The 14,157-nt window shown below is 38.7% G+C and overlaps 1 protein-coding gene across 1 annotated transcript; it reads left to right on the top strand.

Annotated features, from left to right (window-relative positions):
• The first annotated feature begins 8,069 nt into the window (after nucleotides 1–8,069).
• On the top strand, nucleotides 8,070–8,621 carry LOC140177419 (uncharacterized). Its single transcript, XM_072210518.1, has 2 exons — nucleotides 8,070–8,240; nucleotides 8,310–8,621. Exons 1-2 carry the CDS (start codon nucleotides 8,070–8,072, stop codon nucleotides 8,619–8,621), a joined length of 483 nt encoding a protein of 160 aa, XP_072066619.1.
• Nucleotides 8,622–14,157: the final 5,536 nt, after the last annotated feature.

The raw sequence follows: 14,157 nt of genomic DNA on the forward strand, positions 1-14,157 counted from the left end.
GTCTCGGCATCTTCCTCAACTTGAGTTTTTCTTTCTGGCGAAGTTGACCTTTCAGTGGCAGTGGCTCAATTCATCTCTTTGTTTTCAGTTTTTTTTTGGCACAATTTTTTCGGGTTTTTTTATGCTACCACCATCAGTCAACTTTAACTGGGCTTCTTAGCCTAATAATCTGATCTGATGAGGCAAGCCTGCCCAATATCAATGGGTTTTGAATTTTTAAGACTTTTGTGGATAAAAAAAAATGTGTTAGGATACGAGAGCCTGGGCCAGAAATATGGTTCAAATTAATTTCGTAGAGCTGAAAGCCTGAAACACACAAGGATATGAGAGCCTGTCTGGGCCGCTATTTGCGAGAAAAATGTCATTACCAAGGTATGTAACTTTGATGAAGGAGAGAAGAAAATTATTCGTGGGCTAAGATAAAGTATGAAAAGCTGTGTGATTACTGCTATAATTGTGGAATAATTGGCCATGATAGAAGAGTATGCAAAATGGAAATGGCTATGACAGTTGAAAATCCAGAACTACCAAGATATGGTCCAAATCTTTCAGTTGCGAGATTAAAATCGATTGCTGCTTTAGCTGCAAGGTTCGGCATTCAATTACAGAAGCAAAGAAACAGTGATGGGGAGAACCAGATTTGGGAGGCGCGTGAAGAAAGCCTATGGAATGGAGAGTCCAAGCAAAAGGAGCCAAGAGATGAGATAGGGTCAAATCAGCAGCATGGTATGTTTGCAGAAGCTAGTATGATTAGTGACAACCAAGAGAGGATAGAGGATACAGATAAAAGACAGAGATTGAGACACGTGGAAGAAAACATTGCAGTTGGGAAAAATAAAGGGCTAGATGAAGAGAATGTGACTGGAGAGGGTGATATGACTTATTGGAAAAGTAAGAACAGACAGCGTAGAGACAGAAGAATGGAAGTAGAAGGAGGATATGAAGCAGAAGAGGCTGATGTTATGAGTTGTCAGAACTCCTTTCAAGAAAGATCTAGAGAGGATGAAAGGGAGAGAAGAGCTAATGAATATATTGGGCCTAACCAATTGGGCCTAAGTGGGAAGCACAAGTCTCAAATGAAACAAATTGAGCCAGACATAGAAATATTAAAAGGGAAGAAGGCCTTAGAGATGGAGGTTATGAAAGTGGGCTGGGCAAATGATAATAAAAATTCCAATATAATGGGTCAAAGCCTTTCACTAAACAGATCAGCAGAAAAGAATAGTGGTCCTAAAAGCATAGGAAAAAAGGGAAAGAAGACACAAGTGCATGGAACTGAAACAGAGAAGTATTATTTTGTGGAACTTCCGAGTGATGGTGACGATGATGATAAGACACGAACCAGCAAGGAGGAGAAGGTACCAGAGGCATTGGAGATAGAGCTGGTGCAACCAAAAGTTGAAGATCAAGAGAAAGTGGGAAGAGATTAGGCAGCAAGACATAACAAGAGCAGCGACAAGTATTGATGAGCAAGAGAGCGAAGAAGAGACAAGTAAGAGAACCAGAAGGGAACTAGTCAAATGAGGTGAAAATGATGGCATAATGGGTTAACATGAAGATGTTACTGGTGAATATGGACACAAGGCTGAGGAGGCGGGCCTAAACATGCCCCACCCTCAGCCATGAGTGTCATTAGTTGGAACTGTCGTGGGATGGCGGCTCCCGCAACAGTATCTGAATTGTTTAATCTGTGTAGATAGATAAAGCACGCCATGATTTTTTTTATGGAAACTAGAGCTAAACAAGAATATATCAATAGAGTTAGGAGAAAGTTACATTTTGATAAATCCTTTTGTGTAGAACCACAGGGGATGTCCGGTGGTCTATGTCTTTTCTGGAATAATGAAATTAATGTTGAAGTTTACTCGTGGACCAATAATCTTATTAACGTATATGTGAGGGACAAAAAAGGGAATAAATGGATCAGCCACTTTGTTTATGAAAACCCAATATATTCACAAAGAAAGAAGCTGTGGAGAGAATTGACAGCTAATACGGAGGATCCGCTGACTCCGCAAATGTTCATAGGAGACTTTAATGATATCTTAAGCCAATAAGAGAAGATTGAGATGCATCCAAAACCAGTTAGTCAAATGATAGAATTCAGAAATTTTGTGGACTGCAACGGCCTAATGGACTTGGAGTTGCAAGGGAAAAAGTTTACGTGGTTCAGTAATCCAAGAAGTGGGTTCATCACGAGGGACAGGATTGATAGAGCTCTAGCAAATTGGGAATGGCGAAAATTGTTCCAACATGCCAAATTGGAGTCCTTGCCTGCAGTAAGCTCGGACCATTGTCCTATTGTCTTAACACCGGAACCAAAGGAAAAATGCAAATTTTTTTTTCAAATTTGAAGCTTTTTGGGAGGATCACAAGGAATGCGAGGAGATCGTTAGAAAAGGGTGGAATAGGAGAACAAAGAGGGTCAGCGGATGGGGTAGCTTAATTGATAAGATGAATAACTGCAAAAAAGAATTACAGAGTTGGAGTAAAAAAACATTTACTAGAGCGGATAAAGAGATAGCTAGGCTACATAAGGAACTTCAGCATCTTCAAACAGCGAATTTTTCAGTAAATCAACAAGAAAGGATAGTGCAAATTAAGGAAAGAATTAAACAGTTATGGAAACAAGAGGAGATGTATTGGGGGGCAAAGGTCAATATTAAAATGGATACGATTTGGGGACAAAAACACAACATTTTTTCATGCAACAACAATCCAAAGAAGGGATAGGAACGGGATTGAAAAGCTTAAGAACTCACAAGGAGAGTGGGTCTGTGGAAGCATGGAGGTGATGAAGCTCATTGAAGACTATTATACTGATCTATTCAGGGCCTCACAAAGCAAAAATCTGGAACAGTGTGTACAAAAAATTTCAAAGAAAGTGACTCAAGAGATGAACGAGGGGTTAACAAAGCAAGTAACAGAAGAGGAAGTTAAGGAAGCAGTTTTTAGCATGGGAGGTTTAAAGGCGCCAGGTCCGGACGGGCTCAACGGTTTGTTTTATCAGATGCACTGGAATGACATAAAAAATGAGGTATGTGATGTGGTTAGAGAGTTCTTTACAAATAAATCTTTACCTGATGAAATTAGTGAAACAACGGTAGTCCTTGTTCCTAAGCCTGAATCACCTTAGACCTATCAGTTGTTGTAACTTCATCTATAAGATTATTTCAAAGATTCTAGTAATGAGGCTGAGGAAGATTTTAGATAAAGTGGTGTCCTCGACTCAGAGTGCCTTTGTAGGAGAGAGGTTAATTCAGGATAATATAGTGATAGATCAAGAAGCACTACATAGTCTTAGAAGGAAAGGTAGGAGGGGATCAGAAAACTTAGCTATCAAGTTGGACATGAATAAAGCATATGATAGAGTGGAATGGAATTTCTTAGAAAAAGTGTTAAGGGCTTTCGGGTTCACTGAGAATTGGGTACAACTAGTCATGAAGTGTGTCAGAAGTGCGAGCTACAGGTTCAAAGTGAATGGGGAGTTGTCACAGAAGGTGATATCCCAAAGAGGTCTGAGGCAGGGGGATCCTTTATCTCCTTATTTGTTTATAATAGCAGCCGAGGTTTTCACGGTTCTTATGAATGAGACTCAAACAAATGGGGTTATATTTGGTTTCAAAGTCACACCCAATGCTCCTACCATCACTCACCTCCTATTTGCAGATGACTGTATTATTTTAGCTGAGGCAAAGGAAGAGGAGATATACCAGATCATTTTGATTCTAAATGAATACACTGAAGCATCAGGTCAACATATTAATTTAGAAAAATAAGGAATAATTTTTGGAGAGCAGGTGTCGATACAAGTAAGAGTGAATATTGAAGAAATACTTGGTATAGCTGCGTGGGATAATCCGGGAAAGTATCTTGGCTTACCAGCACAATGGGGAAGATCCAAGAATAAAGCATTGGCATGGATAGAGGAACGAGTGATGAGTAAGTTGGAAGGATGGAAAGAGAAGCTATTAAATCAAGCAGGGAAGGAGGTATTGATTAAAGCAGTAGTTCAAGAAATTCCAACATACGCGATGAATGTGGTTAAATTTCCTAAGAACTTTTGTCAGAGGTTAAGCGCCAAAGTGGCAAAGTTTTGGTGGGCGGCACCTGGCAAAGAACGCAGAATACATTGGAAGAGTTGGGATAAGATAACTATGAGTAAAAAAGATGGAGGTTTGGGTTTCAAAGATTTCCATGTTCAGAATTTAGCTCACTTGGCCAAGCAAGCATGGAGGATTGTAGAGAATCCAGAGTCTCTGTGGGTTAAATTTGTGAAAGCAATATATACTTCCCAAATTGCTCTTTTTGGGAGGCCCGAAGGAATGCAAAAGCATCCTGGATGTGGAGTAGTATTCTAGAGGGGAGGGACTTTATGAGGAAGAACGGTAGATGGAATATTGGGAATGGAAGGAAAGTAAAGGTGTGGGAAGATAATTGGATTATAGGTTCCAAGAAAATTCAGAATGAACAACATAGGAAGGTGCAACTTGTTAGTGAACTGATTGATCCAGGGGAGGGGTGGAATTCTAGGAAGATCAATTCTATCTTCAGTTCAGAGTTAAAAGATAAGATTATTAAAACTCCTATTAGCTTATTAGATAGGGAGGATTGGTTGGTGTGGCCATATACTTTGGATGGATCCTACTCTATTAAGTCAGGCTATTACGTGGCAAAGAAGGAACAAATGGAATTGAAGGGGGGGAGAAGCGTCCACAAGCAGTGACCTAAAGGAGTTATGGGCAGAAATTTGGAAGATTAAAATTCCTCAAAAAATAAAGACATTTGTGTAGAAAGCTGCACATAATATCATTCCAGTGAATGAGAACCTGTTCAAGAGGAGAATCACTAAGAGCCCTATGTGTCAAATATGTAACTTAGAAATTGAAAGAACAGAGCATACTATTCTGTTGTGTCCCTGGACGAGGGCTGCCTGGTTCGATGCCCAGTGCCAGAAATGCCCAACTATAGATACAGTTTCATCATATGGAAAGTGGGTTTTGGAATGTATAAAGAAAATCAAACGAAGCGTAAAAACATGGCAAGATGTTTTGATTAGCAGGATAGCCTATCTTAGCTGGGAAATATGGAAGACTAGAAATCAAGCAGTGTTTCAGAAAATAGGGGTTAATCCAGCCAGCACAATTCACAAAGCAAAAATGGCAGAGATACATTTCATAGAAGCAACACAGGATAAGCAGACAGAAAATCAATAACTAGTAAAAAGAAGAGATAGAACCATTACCTAGAGACCTCCCCCAGAGCCTTGGGTAAAGGCAAATGTTGATGCATCCTTTAAAGCAACAACTGGGACAGGAGCCACTGCAGTGACGATCAGAGATAGCACAAGAAATCTTGTATTTGGGGCAACAACAAAAATTATGGCGTGTTCTAGTCTAGCAGCAGAAGCTTTAGCAATCAGGCATGTCATTATTCTATAAAAAAATATGGAGATAAAGAAGGTGTTAATAGAATCAGATAATTTAATGCTAGTGCAGACGTTAAAATAAAAAAGTAGAATAGGTGAAATTGATCCCATTTTATTAGATATTTTTGAACTCACAAGAGGAAAAACTGAATTTGGTTTCACATGGACTCCAAGAGAAGGAAATCGGCTAGCTCACAAGGTTGCAGCATTGGAGGCTATGGGAGCACTGGAGAGATCGTGGATCATTAGACTGCCTTCAGAGATAATTGTACAAATACGCAAAGATGCACCCTGCAAGTTGAAATAGCATAATCGTAATGGAGGAGCATCCACGAATAGAAGTGTAGTGATGGCAGGAGAAGAAAGAAAATAGCAAAGCGCGGGATCGGAATATCGATACAGTAGTTTATAAGGTGTGGGTATCAAAATAACTTCCGATGGAAGGCGACGATAGCTTTTGGCAAGCTCACGCTGCAAGAGGCTCTGGCGACGTCTTGTAGAAGTCCTGCGTGGTGTTGTCATTAGGAGTGGTTCTTTATTGTGGAGCCGGATAACCCATTAACCACTATTACCTAACGGCTGTGGCGGTTACCTGGATCAGAGATGAAACGTGAACGAATTGGCTATTTTGAATTTAGAATGTGCTACGAAATTTGATTCATCAAAAAGATTAAAGGAGAAAAGTGGAAGTTGGTTTTAGAGAGGAGAAACCAGATTGGGTTCAGGTTTTGGGTGGGTTATCTTGTTGGGCTCATAGTCCATGACCAAAAAAAAAAAAAGATAACCATAGAGAGAGTTAAAAGGAAGCTTAAGAGATGGAAAACAAGATACTTATCTATGGCGGGGAGAATCACATTAGTTCAATCAGTCATAAGCTCTTGTCTTAACTTTAATATGGCACACACCAAGATTTCAATTGGAGTTTGCAAGAAAATAGAAAAACTCCAAAGAAGCTTTATTTAGGGAGAAGAGAATAATAATAGAAAATTGCATGTTATTAGCAGGAAGAAAATGTGCAAGCCGAAAGTTTAAGGAGGACTAGGGATTCGAAAGCTCAGTTTGATGAATAGAGCATTCCTCATGAAAACTCTATGGAGAATCTTGACAGAGGAAGAATCGTTGTGGGTCAATTTAATTTATGCTAAATATGGCAGGGGTCAGAACTTTTTCAAGAACATCATAACTCACCCTTCAAACTCTCCTCTCCAAAAACAATTAGCTGAATCATGGGAGAGTATGAAAACTAATATAGGTTATGACATTGGTAACAGACGAAAAGCGAGGTTTAGAATGATTTTTTGGGTAAAGGGTGAAGACATACTCAAGATGAAGATAACTACTGAACTCACAGACAATATAGTGGAAGCCAAAATTCGTGATTTCGCCCTTCCAAACGGAGAGTGGAACACAAATATTCTGAGATAATTTCTCCCCAATGACTCTATTAACAAAATAAGAGTATTATTGCCTCCTAATGATTATATGGATGAAGACAAAAGTTTTTGGAGAGGAACATGTGACGGAAACTTTGCTGTGGCAAGCGCCTACTTTATGCTTGATAATGATCAGAGAGGTGGAGGAAATGGCTTGAAAAATTATATGGAATTGGAAAGGTCCACAGCAAATTAAATGTTTTATGTGGATGGTCCTACATAAGAGATTATTAACTGCTAGTTGGAGAGCTTAGCTTTTTGGCAGTTGCCCAAATTGCCACCTCTGCAATGGACACCAAGAAACTCTCATCCACGTTTTAAAGGATTGTCCTGCTACATCAAGTATGTGGACAGATATAGTGAATCCAACATATATATATATATATATATATATATATATATATATATATATATATATATATATTTAAGTCCCTTTGATCTATGGATTAGATAGAGCCTTGCATCGAAAGTTAGCAACCCAAAACATAAAACATGGATATCTTTTTTCATAGTTGTTTGGTGGCAATTGTGGAATTGAAGGTATTACCTGATATAACATATATACTGCTGTTTGTTGTATTTATAATGAGTTAGCTTTAGTTAGTTCTCTCCTGTTTTGCTAGTGCAGGTTAGTATAGTATATATACATTTGCTAGTTGCTGTAAGAGTTACGAAAAACATTTCTTTGAGAGAAGTCATAATGAAAGTGAACACTTTTGGCTCTGAATTTGAACTTCCTTATCTCTTCCCTCACACACCTTCAACATGGTGCGGTGAGCGTGGAAGCCATGGTTGAAGAGGGAACAACTTGGTTTCTGATCTGTGACTAGAAAATTGATAATGAATCTATTCCCTTCTAATCTCTTGTTTCGATTTCTCCATTCAATTGTTCTTTCACTTCTCACTTCGACATCGTCTTTGACCTAATTTCTCGATTCACCACAATCGTTCGTATCCTCACATTAATAATTTTTTTTCTAATTTCTCTGACCTAATTTCTCTCCTCTCAATTCAATTTCTCAGATTTATCTCTTCTTCTTCTAAATTTCTTTTCTTCTCTTCTCTTGGACTCTCACGACAGTGTTTGATGAGAGTGTGTTTATCTCTTCGTATGTTCATCAAAGAGTGAGGTAACAACTCCGATCAACGAGATCAAGAGAAGAAGGTCTGAATTCTCATCGCCAAAATTCATTGAATTTGTGCCAGAAATGGCGGATTCAAGTTTGGGAGGCTCGACAGGTGGTTCAAGAACCATGGATATGCATCAGATAGCATCATTTTTGAGTCAGATATCAGCGATTCAAGCGCACATCGCAAAAACCAGTAATCCAGTTCAAGATCCAACAAATGCCTATTTTCTTCACCCATCAGAAACCCAGGTATCTCCATAACTACTGTTGTTCTTACTGATCAGAATTATAGTACATGGAGTAGAGAAATGTGGATAGCACTTAAATCAAAGAACAAAACAAAATTCGTTGATGGAAGCATCACAAAAACCAGAGAGCACAGATCCATTGTTTGAAATATGGGAAAGGTGTAACACTTATGTAATTGGCTGGATAAATCTTTCACTTAGTCCAGATATTCGTCAAAGTGTAACATGGAACAATCTTGCTAGTGATTTGTGGCTTGATCTGAAACAACGCTATTATCAAGGGGATAGGTACCGTGTTGGTGAATTATATGAAGAACTATACACATTAAGACAAGGCGAATTGGATGTGACATCCTACTACACGAGACTCAAAACAATTTGAGAAGAAATTGACAATTTTCGGCAAATACCATCATGTGAATGTGGCATCACGTGTCAATGTGATCTAGGAGTAATTAGAAGTCAAAGGGAGGAAGACAAAATTGTGAAGTTTTTGAGAGGATTGAATGAGCAATATTCTAATGTGCGGTCTCAGATCATGCTCTTGGACAAGTTGCCGAGTCTGAATGTGGTGCTCTCCAAGCTTACTCAACAAGAGAGACAGTTCCTCAACCTTGAAACTACTTCAGACATTCAAATTTTGGCGGTACCTACCAATTCTTTGAACACTGTTATGCCTTCTCAAGGCAGAGGGAGAGGAAGAAGTAGGGGAGGCAGGTTTCAAGCTGGGGGGAAGGGCAGAGGAGGCAGAACAATGATGCAGTATTCGTTTTGTGACAAAACTGGACACACAGTAGATACGTGTTACAAGAAACACGGACTTCCTCCTCATCTAAGGCAAAGAAACACGAACTCTGCCCCAGCAATGATGAATTGCTTTAACACAGGTGAAGAAACCGAGGAGAGCAATGATGATCTCGGTTTCAATCACCCCCAGTTGGAAGAGAAGAAGACTACAGGGAGCGATTTCACTCCAGAACAAAAGGAAGCTTTGCTGGCCTTACTCAATAAGCAAGAAGTGCAACATATTCATAGCATGAACCACATTTTAACTCAACCTCAGCCACCCCCTCATGGTAAGGTGACACATATTCTGCATTTTAAATCTCACATAAAGGCTCTTAATGTTTGCATACAAAAGTATAAACCTTGGGTAATAGACACTGGTGCCACTGACCATGTGTCATATTGCCTCAGGAATTTTTCTGAAACATTTGAAATTGGTCCGATCATTGTCAAACTCCCTAATGGTACTTCCACTGTGAGCTGCATCGTGGGAACCATTAAGTTTTCAGAATATCTTTATCTTACCAATGCATTATACATTCCTTCCTTCAATTTTAAACTCATATCAGTGTCGAAGCTAACTGTATCATTGCATTGTAAAATGATTTTTTCTGATATAAACTGTGAGATACAGGACAAACACACAGAGAAGATGATTGGTATTGCTAATTCTGTTGATGGTGTATACACACTAAATAAGCACAGCATTGCCCCTCTTGGCGAACATCATACTGCACATCATATCACAGCACCCACACAAAGAGCACATATGCAGCATTTATGGCATGATAGATTAGGTCATATTCCTAATAATAGACTAGCTGTTATGAAGCAAACTTTCAATTTCATTGATTGTACAATAAATGAACATCCTTGTGACTCTTGTCAATTAGGAAAACAAAGAAGATTGCCTTTTTCTCAAAGTGATACTGTTTCTGATAATAATTTTGATTTGCTTCACATTGATATTTGGGGACCACTTGCTATTTCGTCTATTAATGGCCATAGATATTTTCTCACTATAGTGGATGACAAGTCCATATTTACTTGGATAAATTTGATGAAGTCTAAGGCTGAAGCAGCATCTTTGGTGCAAAATTTTGTTAAACTTGTCAAAAACCAATTTGAAAAATCTGTAAAAATTATTCGGACTGACAATGGTCCTGAATTTTTAATGCCAACCTTTTATGCTTCATTTGGAATTTTGCACCAAAGGTCATGCATTGAGACGCCACAGCAAAATGGTGTTGTTGACCAAAAGCATCAACACATTTTGGCTGTGGCAAGGGCCATTATGTTCCACGCCCAAATACCTAAGTGTTATTGGAGTTTTGGAGTGATCCACGCAGTCTATTTGATAAACCGAATTTCCACACCTCGTTTACATGAAAAATCTCTGTTTGAAGTACTGCATAAATCACTCCCCTATATCTCTCACCTTAGAGTATTTGGTTGTTTAGCATATGCAAGCACGATCAAGAATAGCAGAACAAAATTGGACCCTCGTTCAAGAAAATGTGTTCACCTCGGTTTCAGGGAGGGTACCAAAGGTTATGTGCTTCTTGATCTGATTTCAAAATAAATTTTTGTGTCTCGATATGTCAAATTCTATGAAAATCATTTTCCATATATTGCTTCATCTCAGTTGCCTATTGATTCTCACCAAGAACCAGCTTTTCAGCAACATAATACACCCCACGTCATGCATGATTATGATTTATTTGACCAACACATAACCGATCTGCACACCCCTGCTTCCAATCCACTCTACACTAGTCAACCTACACCACACATACACACTGCCACACAGCCCACAGATATTGAATCCTCGAGTTCAGCATTGCATGCACAACCCACTCATTCAAATATTCAACATCACAATGTATCACCATCTTCTCACCCCACACCAAGAAGATCATCACGCATTAGTAAACCACCAACATACTTAAAAGATTATAAATGCATGAATATTACTAATAATCACAACAGAGAAACTTCTTCCAATCAACGATATCACATTTCAAAGTTTTTATCATACAAATCTCTTTCACCCATGCATAGTGCATACTCATTAGCTATCTTGAACATTGAGCCCAAATGCTATGAAGATGCCATACTTGAACCTTGTTGGCGAGAGGCCATCCGAGCTGAATTGGATGCTCTGAATGAGAACAAAACCTGGACATTGACTTCCCTTCCGAGTGGTAAGAAGGCGATTGGTTGTAAGTGGATCTTTAAGGTTAAATATCACCCTGATGGTAGTGTTGAGCGACACAAGGCTCGTCTCGTGGCAAAGGGGTTCACTCAAGTCCCCGGAATTGACTATAAAGACACGTTTAGTCTCGTTGTCAAGCTAGGAACACTGCGGGTTGTTTTGGCACTGGCTGCTGTCAAGGGATGGCATTTGAAGCAAATTGATGTTAATACTGCTTTTCTGCATGGTAAGCTTGATGAGGAAGTGTACATGAAACCCCCCGAAGGTCTTGCGATAGCTCCGGGTCAGGTTTGCAAGCTTGAAAAGTCTCTATATGGGCTTAAACAAGCTAGTAGACAATGGAACTTCAAACTGAAATCTGTTCTGCTAGAGTTAGGATATAATCAGTGTAAATCTGATTACAGCATGTTTACTAAATCCCAAAGTACTGGTTTTACAGTCATTTTGGTTTATGTTGACGATTTAGTGTTGGCAGGGGACGATTTGTTTGAAATTGAAAGGGTGAAACAGATTTTGCATGACAGATTTCGGATTAAGGACATAGGTGATCTCAAGTTCTTCCTTGGCTTAGAGGTTGCTAGGTCTTCAAAAGGCATAGCTTTATATCAGCGAAAATATGTTCTAGATCTCTTGCGGGACACTGGCTTTGAGCATTGTAAGCCTGCCTCCACTCCCATGGACTATGGGGCGAAATTGAGTAAGGATGATGGAAATAGTCTGCCTGATTCCTCATATTATAGGAAAATCATTGGAAAACTGTTGTATCTCTCAAACACAAGGCCGGATATAAGCTTTGCAATTGGCAAGCTCAGCCAATTCTTGGATTGTCCCACAACTAATCACTTGCAAGCGGCACATAGGATCCTCAGGTACATAAAGAACTCTCCGGCAGCGGGGCTGTTCTTCTCGGCCAGTTCCAATCTATCTCTCACTGGATTTTCTGATTCTGACTGGGTTGGATGCCCCGACTCGCGACGATCGGTTTCAGCCTATTGCTTCTATGTGGGTTCCTCCCTTGTCACTTGGAAGAGCAAGAAGCAAGTAACCGTCGCAGCTTCTTCCTCTGAGGCAGAGTATCAGGCTCTTGCACTGGCCACTAGGGAAGCTCAATGGCTTAGTTATGTGTTGAAAGACTTAGGAGCACCTCTTGGTAAACCTGTGAATTTGTACTGTGATAGTAAATCTTCCATTTATATTGCTACTAACCCAGTATTTCACGAGCATACAAAGCATATTGAGGCTGATTGTCACATTGTGAGGGATAAATTGCAAGAGGGCTTAATTAATCTTTTACCACTTTCTACACATGAACAAGTGGCAGACATCATGACTAAGCCTCTGGCACCAGGACCGTTCAACACATTGTGTAGCAAGCTTGGGTTGTTGGACATCTTTATGTCCAACCCTCCCAGCTTGAAGGAGGGTATTACCTGATATAACATATATACTGCTGTTTGTTGTATTTATAATGAGTTAGCTTTAGTTAGTTCTCCCCTGTTTTGCTAGTGCAGGTTAGTATAGTATATATACATTTGCTAGTTGCTATAAGAGTTACGAAAAACATTTCTTTGAGAGAAGTCATAATGAAAGTGAACACTTTTGGCTCTGAATCTGAACTTTCTTATCTCTTCCCTCACACACCTTCAATAGAAGGAATAAAGAAATATTTTCTCCTTCATATAAAGGTCAGTCGATGCCAAGGATTCCATAATCCTCTTTGTACAAAGTATTCAAAGGACGTTCAAAAGATACAAGTTGCTGCAGAGTCATTGGAAAAGAGATGAATGCCACATAAAATGGAGACCTCTTTCCTTAGGGTGGATAAAAATCAATTTTGATGGACCTGTCGTGGAAGATATGGGCAAGGCAAGGTGTGGTAGACTATTAAAAAATGAACATGGATGTTGGATAGCAGGTTACATGCAAAATATTGGGAACTGTACAGCATTCCAAGCAAAGTTATGGGGGGGGGGGGGGGGGTTTAAAGGGTCCGGAAATGGCCTGGGATATAGGTTTAAGAAGAATTGAGCTGGAAGTAAACTCGAAGGCTATTCTTTCAATTTTGAATAAACAGAATAACTTTGTGCACCCAAATGCACTGATGAAGAGAATCACCCAATTCAAGCAGCAAAATTGAAAGTTGATCTTTGTGCATAACTATAGGGAAAGAAATCGAGCAACAGACCTTCTCGCTAGGAAGAGTCTTAACTTAAGTGAAGAATTTCATTTTGTTGATAAACTTGATCGAAAACTATGTAAAATTATTGGTGATGATACTAGAGAGGTGCTCATAACCCGAGTAATCTCGTCTCTATTATTTTTGAGTCTCGATTCCATTTGTCAACCGAAAAAAAAAAAGGGATATGAAAGCCTGGAAGCTAGTCAGCTAGGATTTCAGAGCATAATTGTACCAAATTATCTGAACCACCAAACCACTTTTAGAAAAGCCTAAATGACAAAAAATCATGATAGTTATAAACAATAACAAAAAAGGCAAGCATAAAAAAAGAGGAATTAATAGTTTAATTTTGATGTATGAATCGCGTAAAATATTTTATATATTTATCATATCAAATGTATGTATTTAGATATTTTTTAAATAATAAAATTAAAAATTAATTATTTTAATGGGTTAAAATATTTTTATACTAACTATCCTGAAAAAGTATGTAAAAATTAATGTCTAATGATAAAAGGCTGTTAGATGTATAATCAATTCATGTAATACAAGATTGAAAAAAAATCGCACCCATAAAATATATTGTAGGCAACAAATCCTAACAATAAAAGTAGAACTAAAATTTATCTTAGACATATAAACTCTAATCAAATTAAACATCAACATAATTTTAGAAACTTTAAAAAATACCATGAATAAAAAAATATATTTTATTCAAAATAACGGAAAAAACAAACC

The sequence above is a fragment of the Arachis hypogaea genome, chromosome 13 (assembly GCF_003086295.3).
Source record: "Arachis hypogaea cultivar Tifrunner chromosome 13, arahy.Tifrunner.gnm2.J5K5, whole genome shotgun sequence".
NCBI lineage: Eukaryota > Viridiplantae > Streptophyta > Magnoliopsida > Fabales > Fabaceae > Arachis > Arachis hypogaea.

Coding starts and splice junctions, on each gene's coding strand:
- LOC140177419 (XM_072210518.1), top strand. CDS start 8,070: ATGGCGGATTCAAGTTTGGGAGGCTCGACAGGTGGTTCAAGAACCATG. Junction 8,241..8,309: donor TTCACCCATCAGAAACCCAG/GTATCTCCATAA, acceptor AAATGTGGATAG/CACTTAAATCAAAGAACAAA.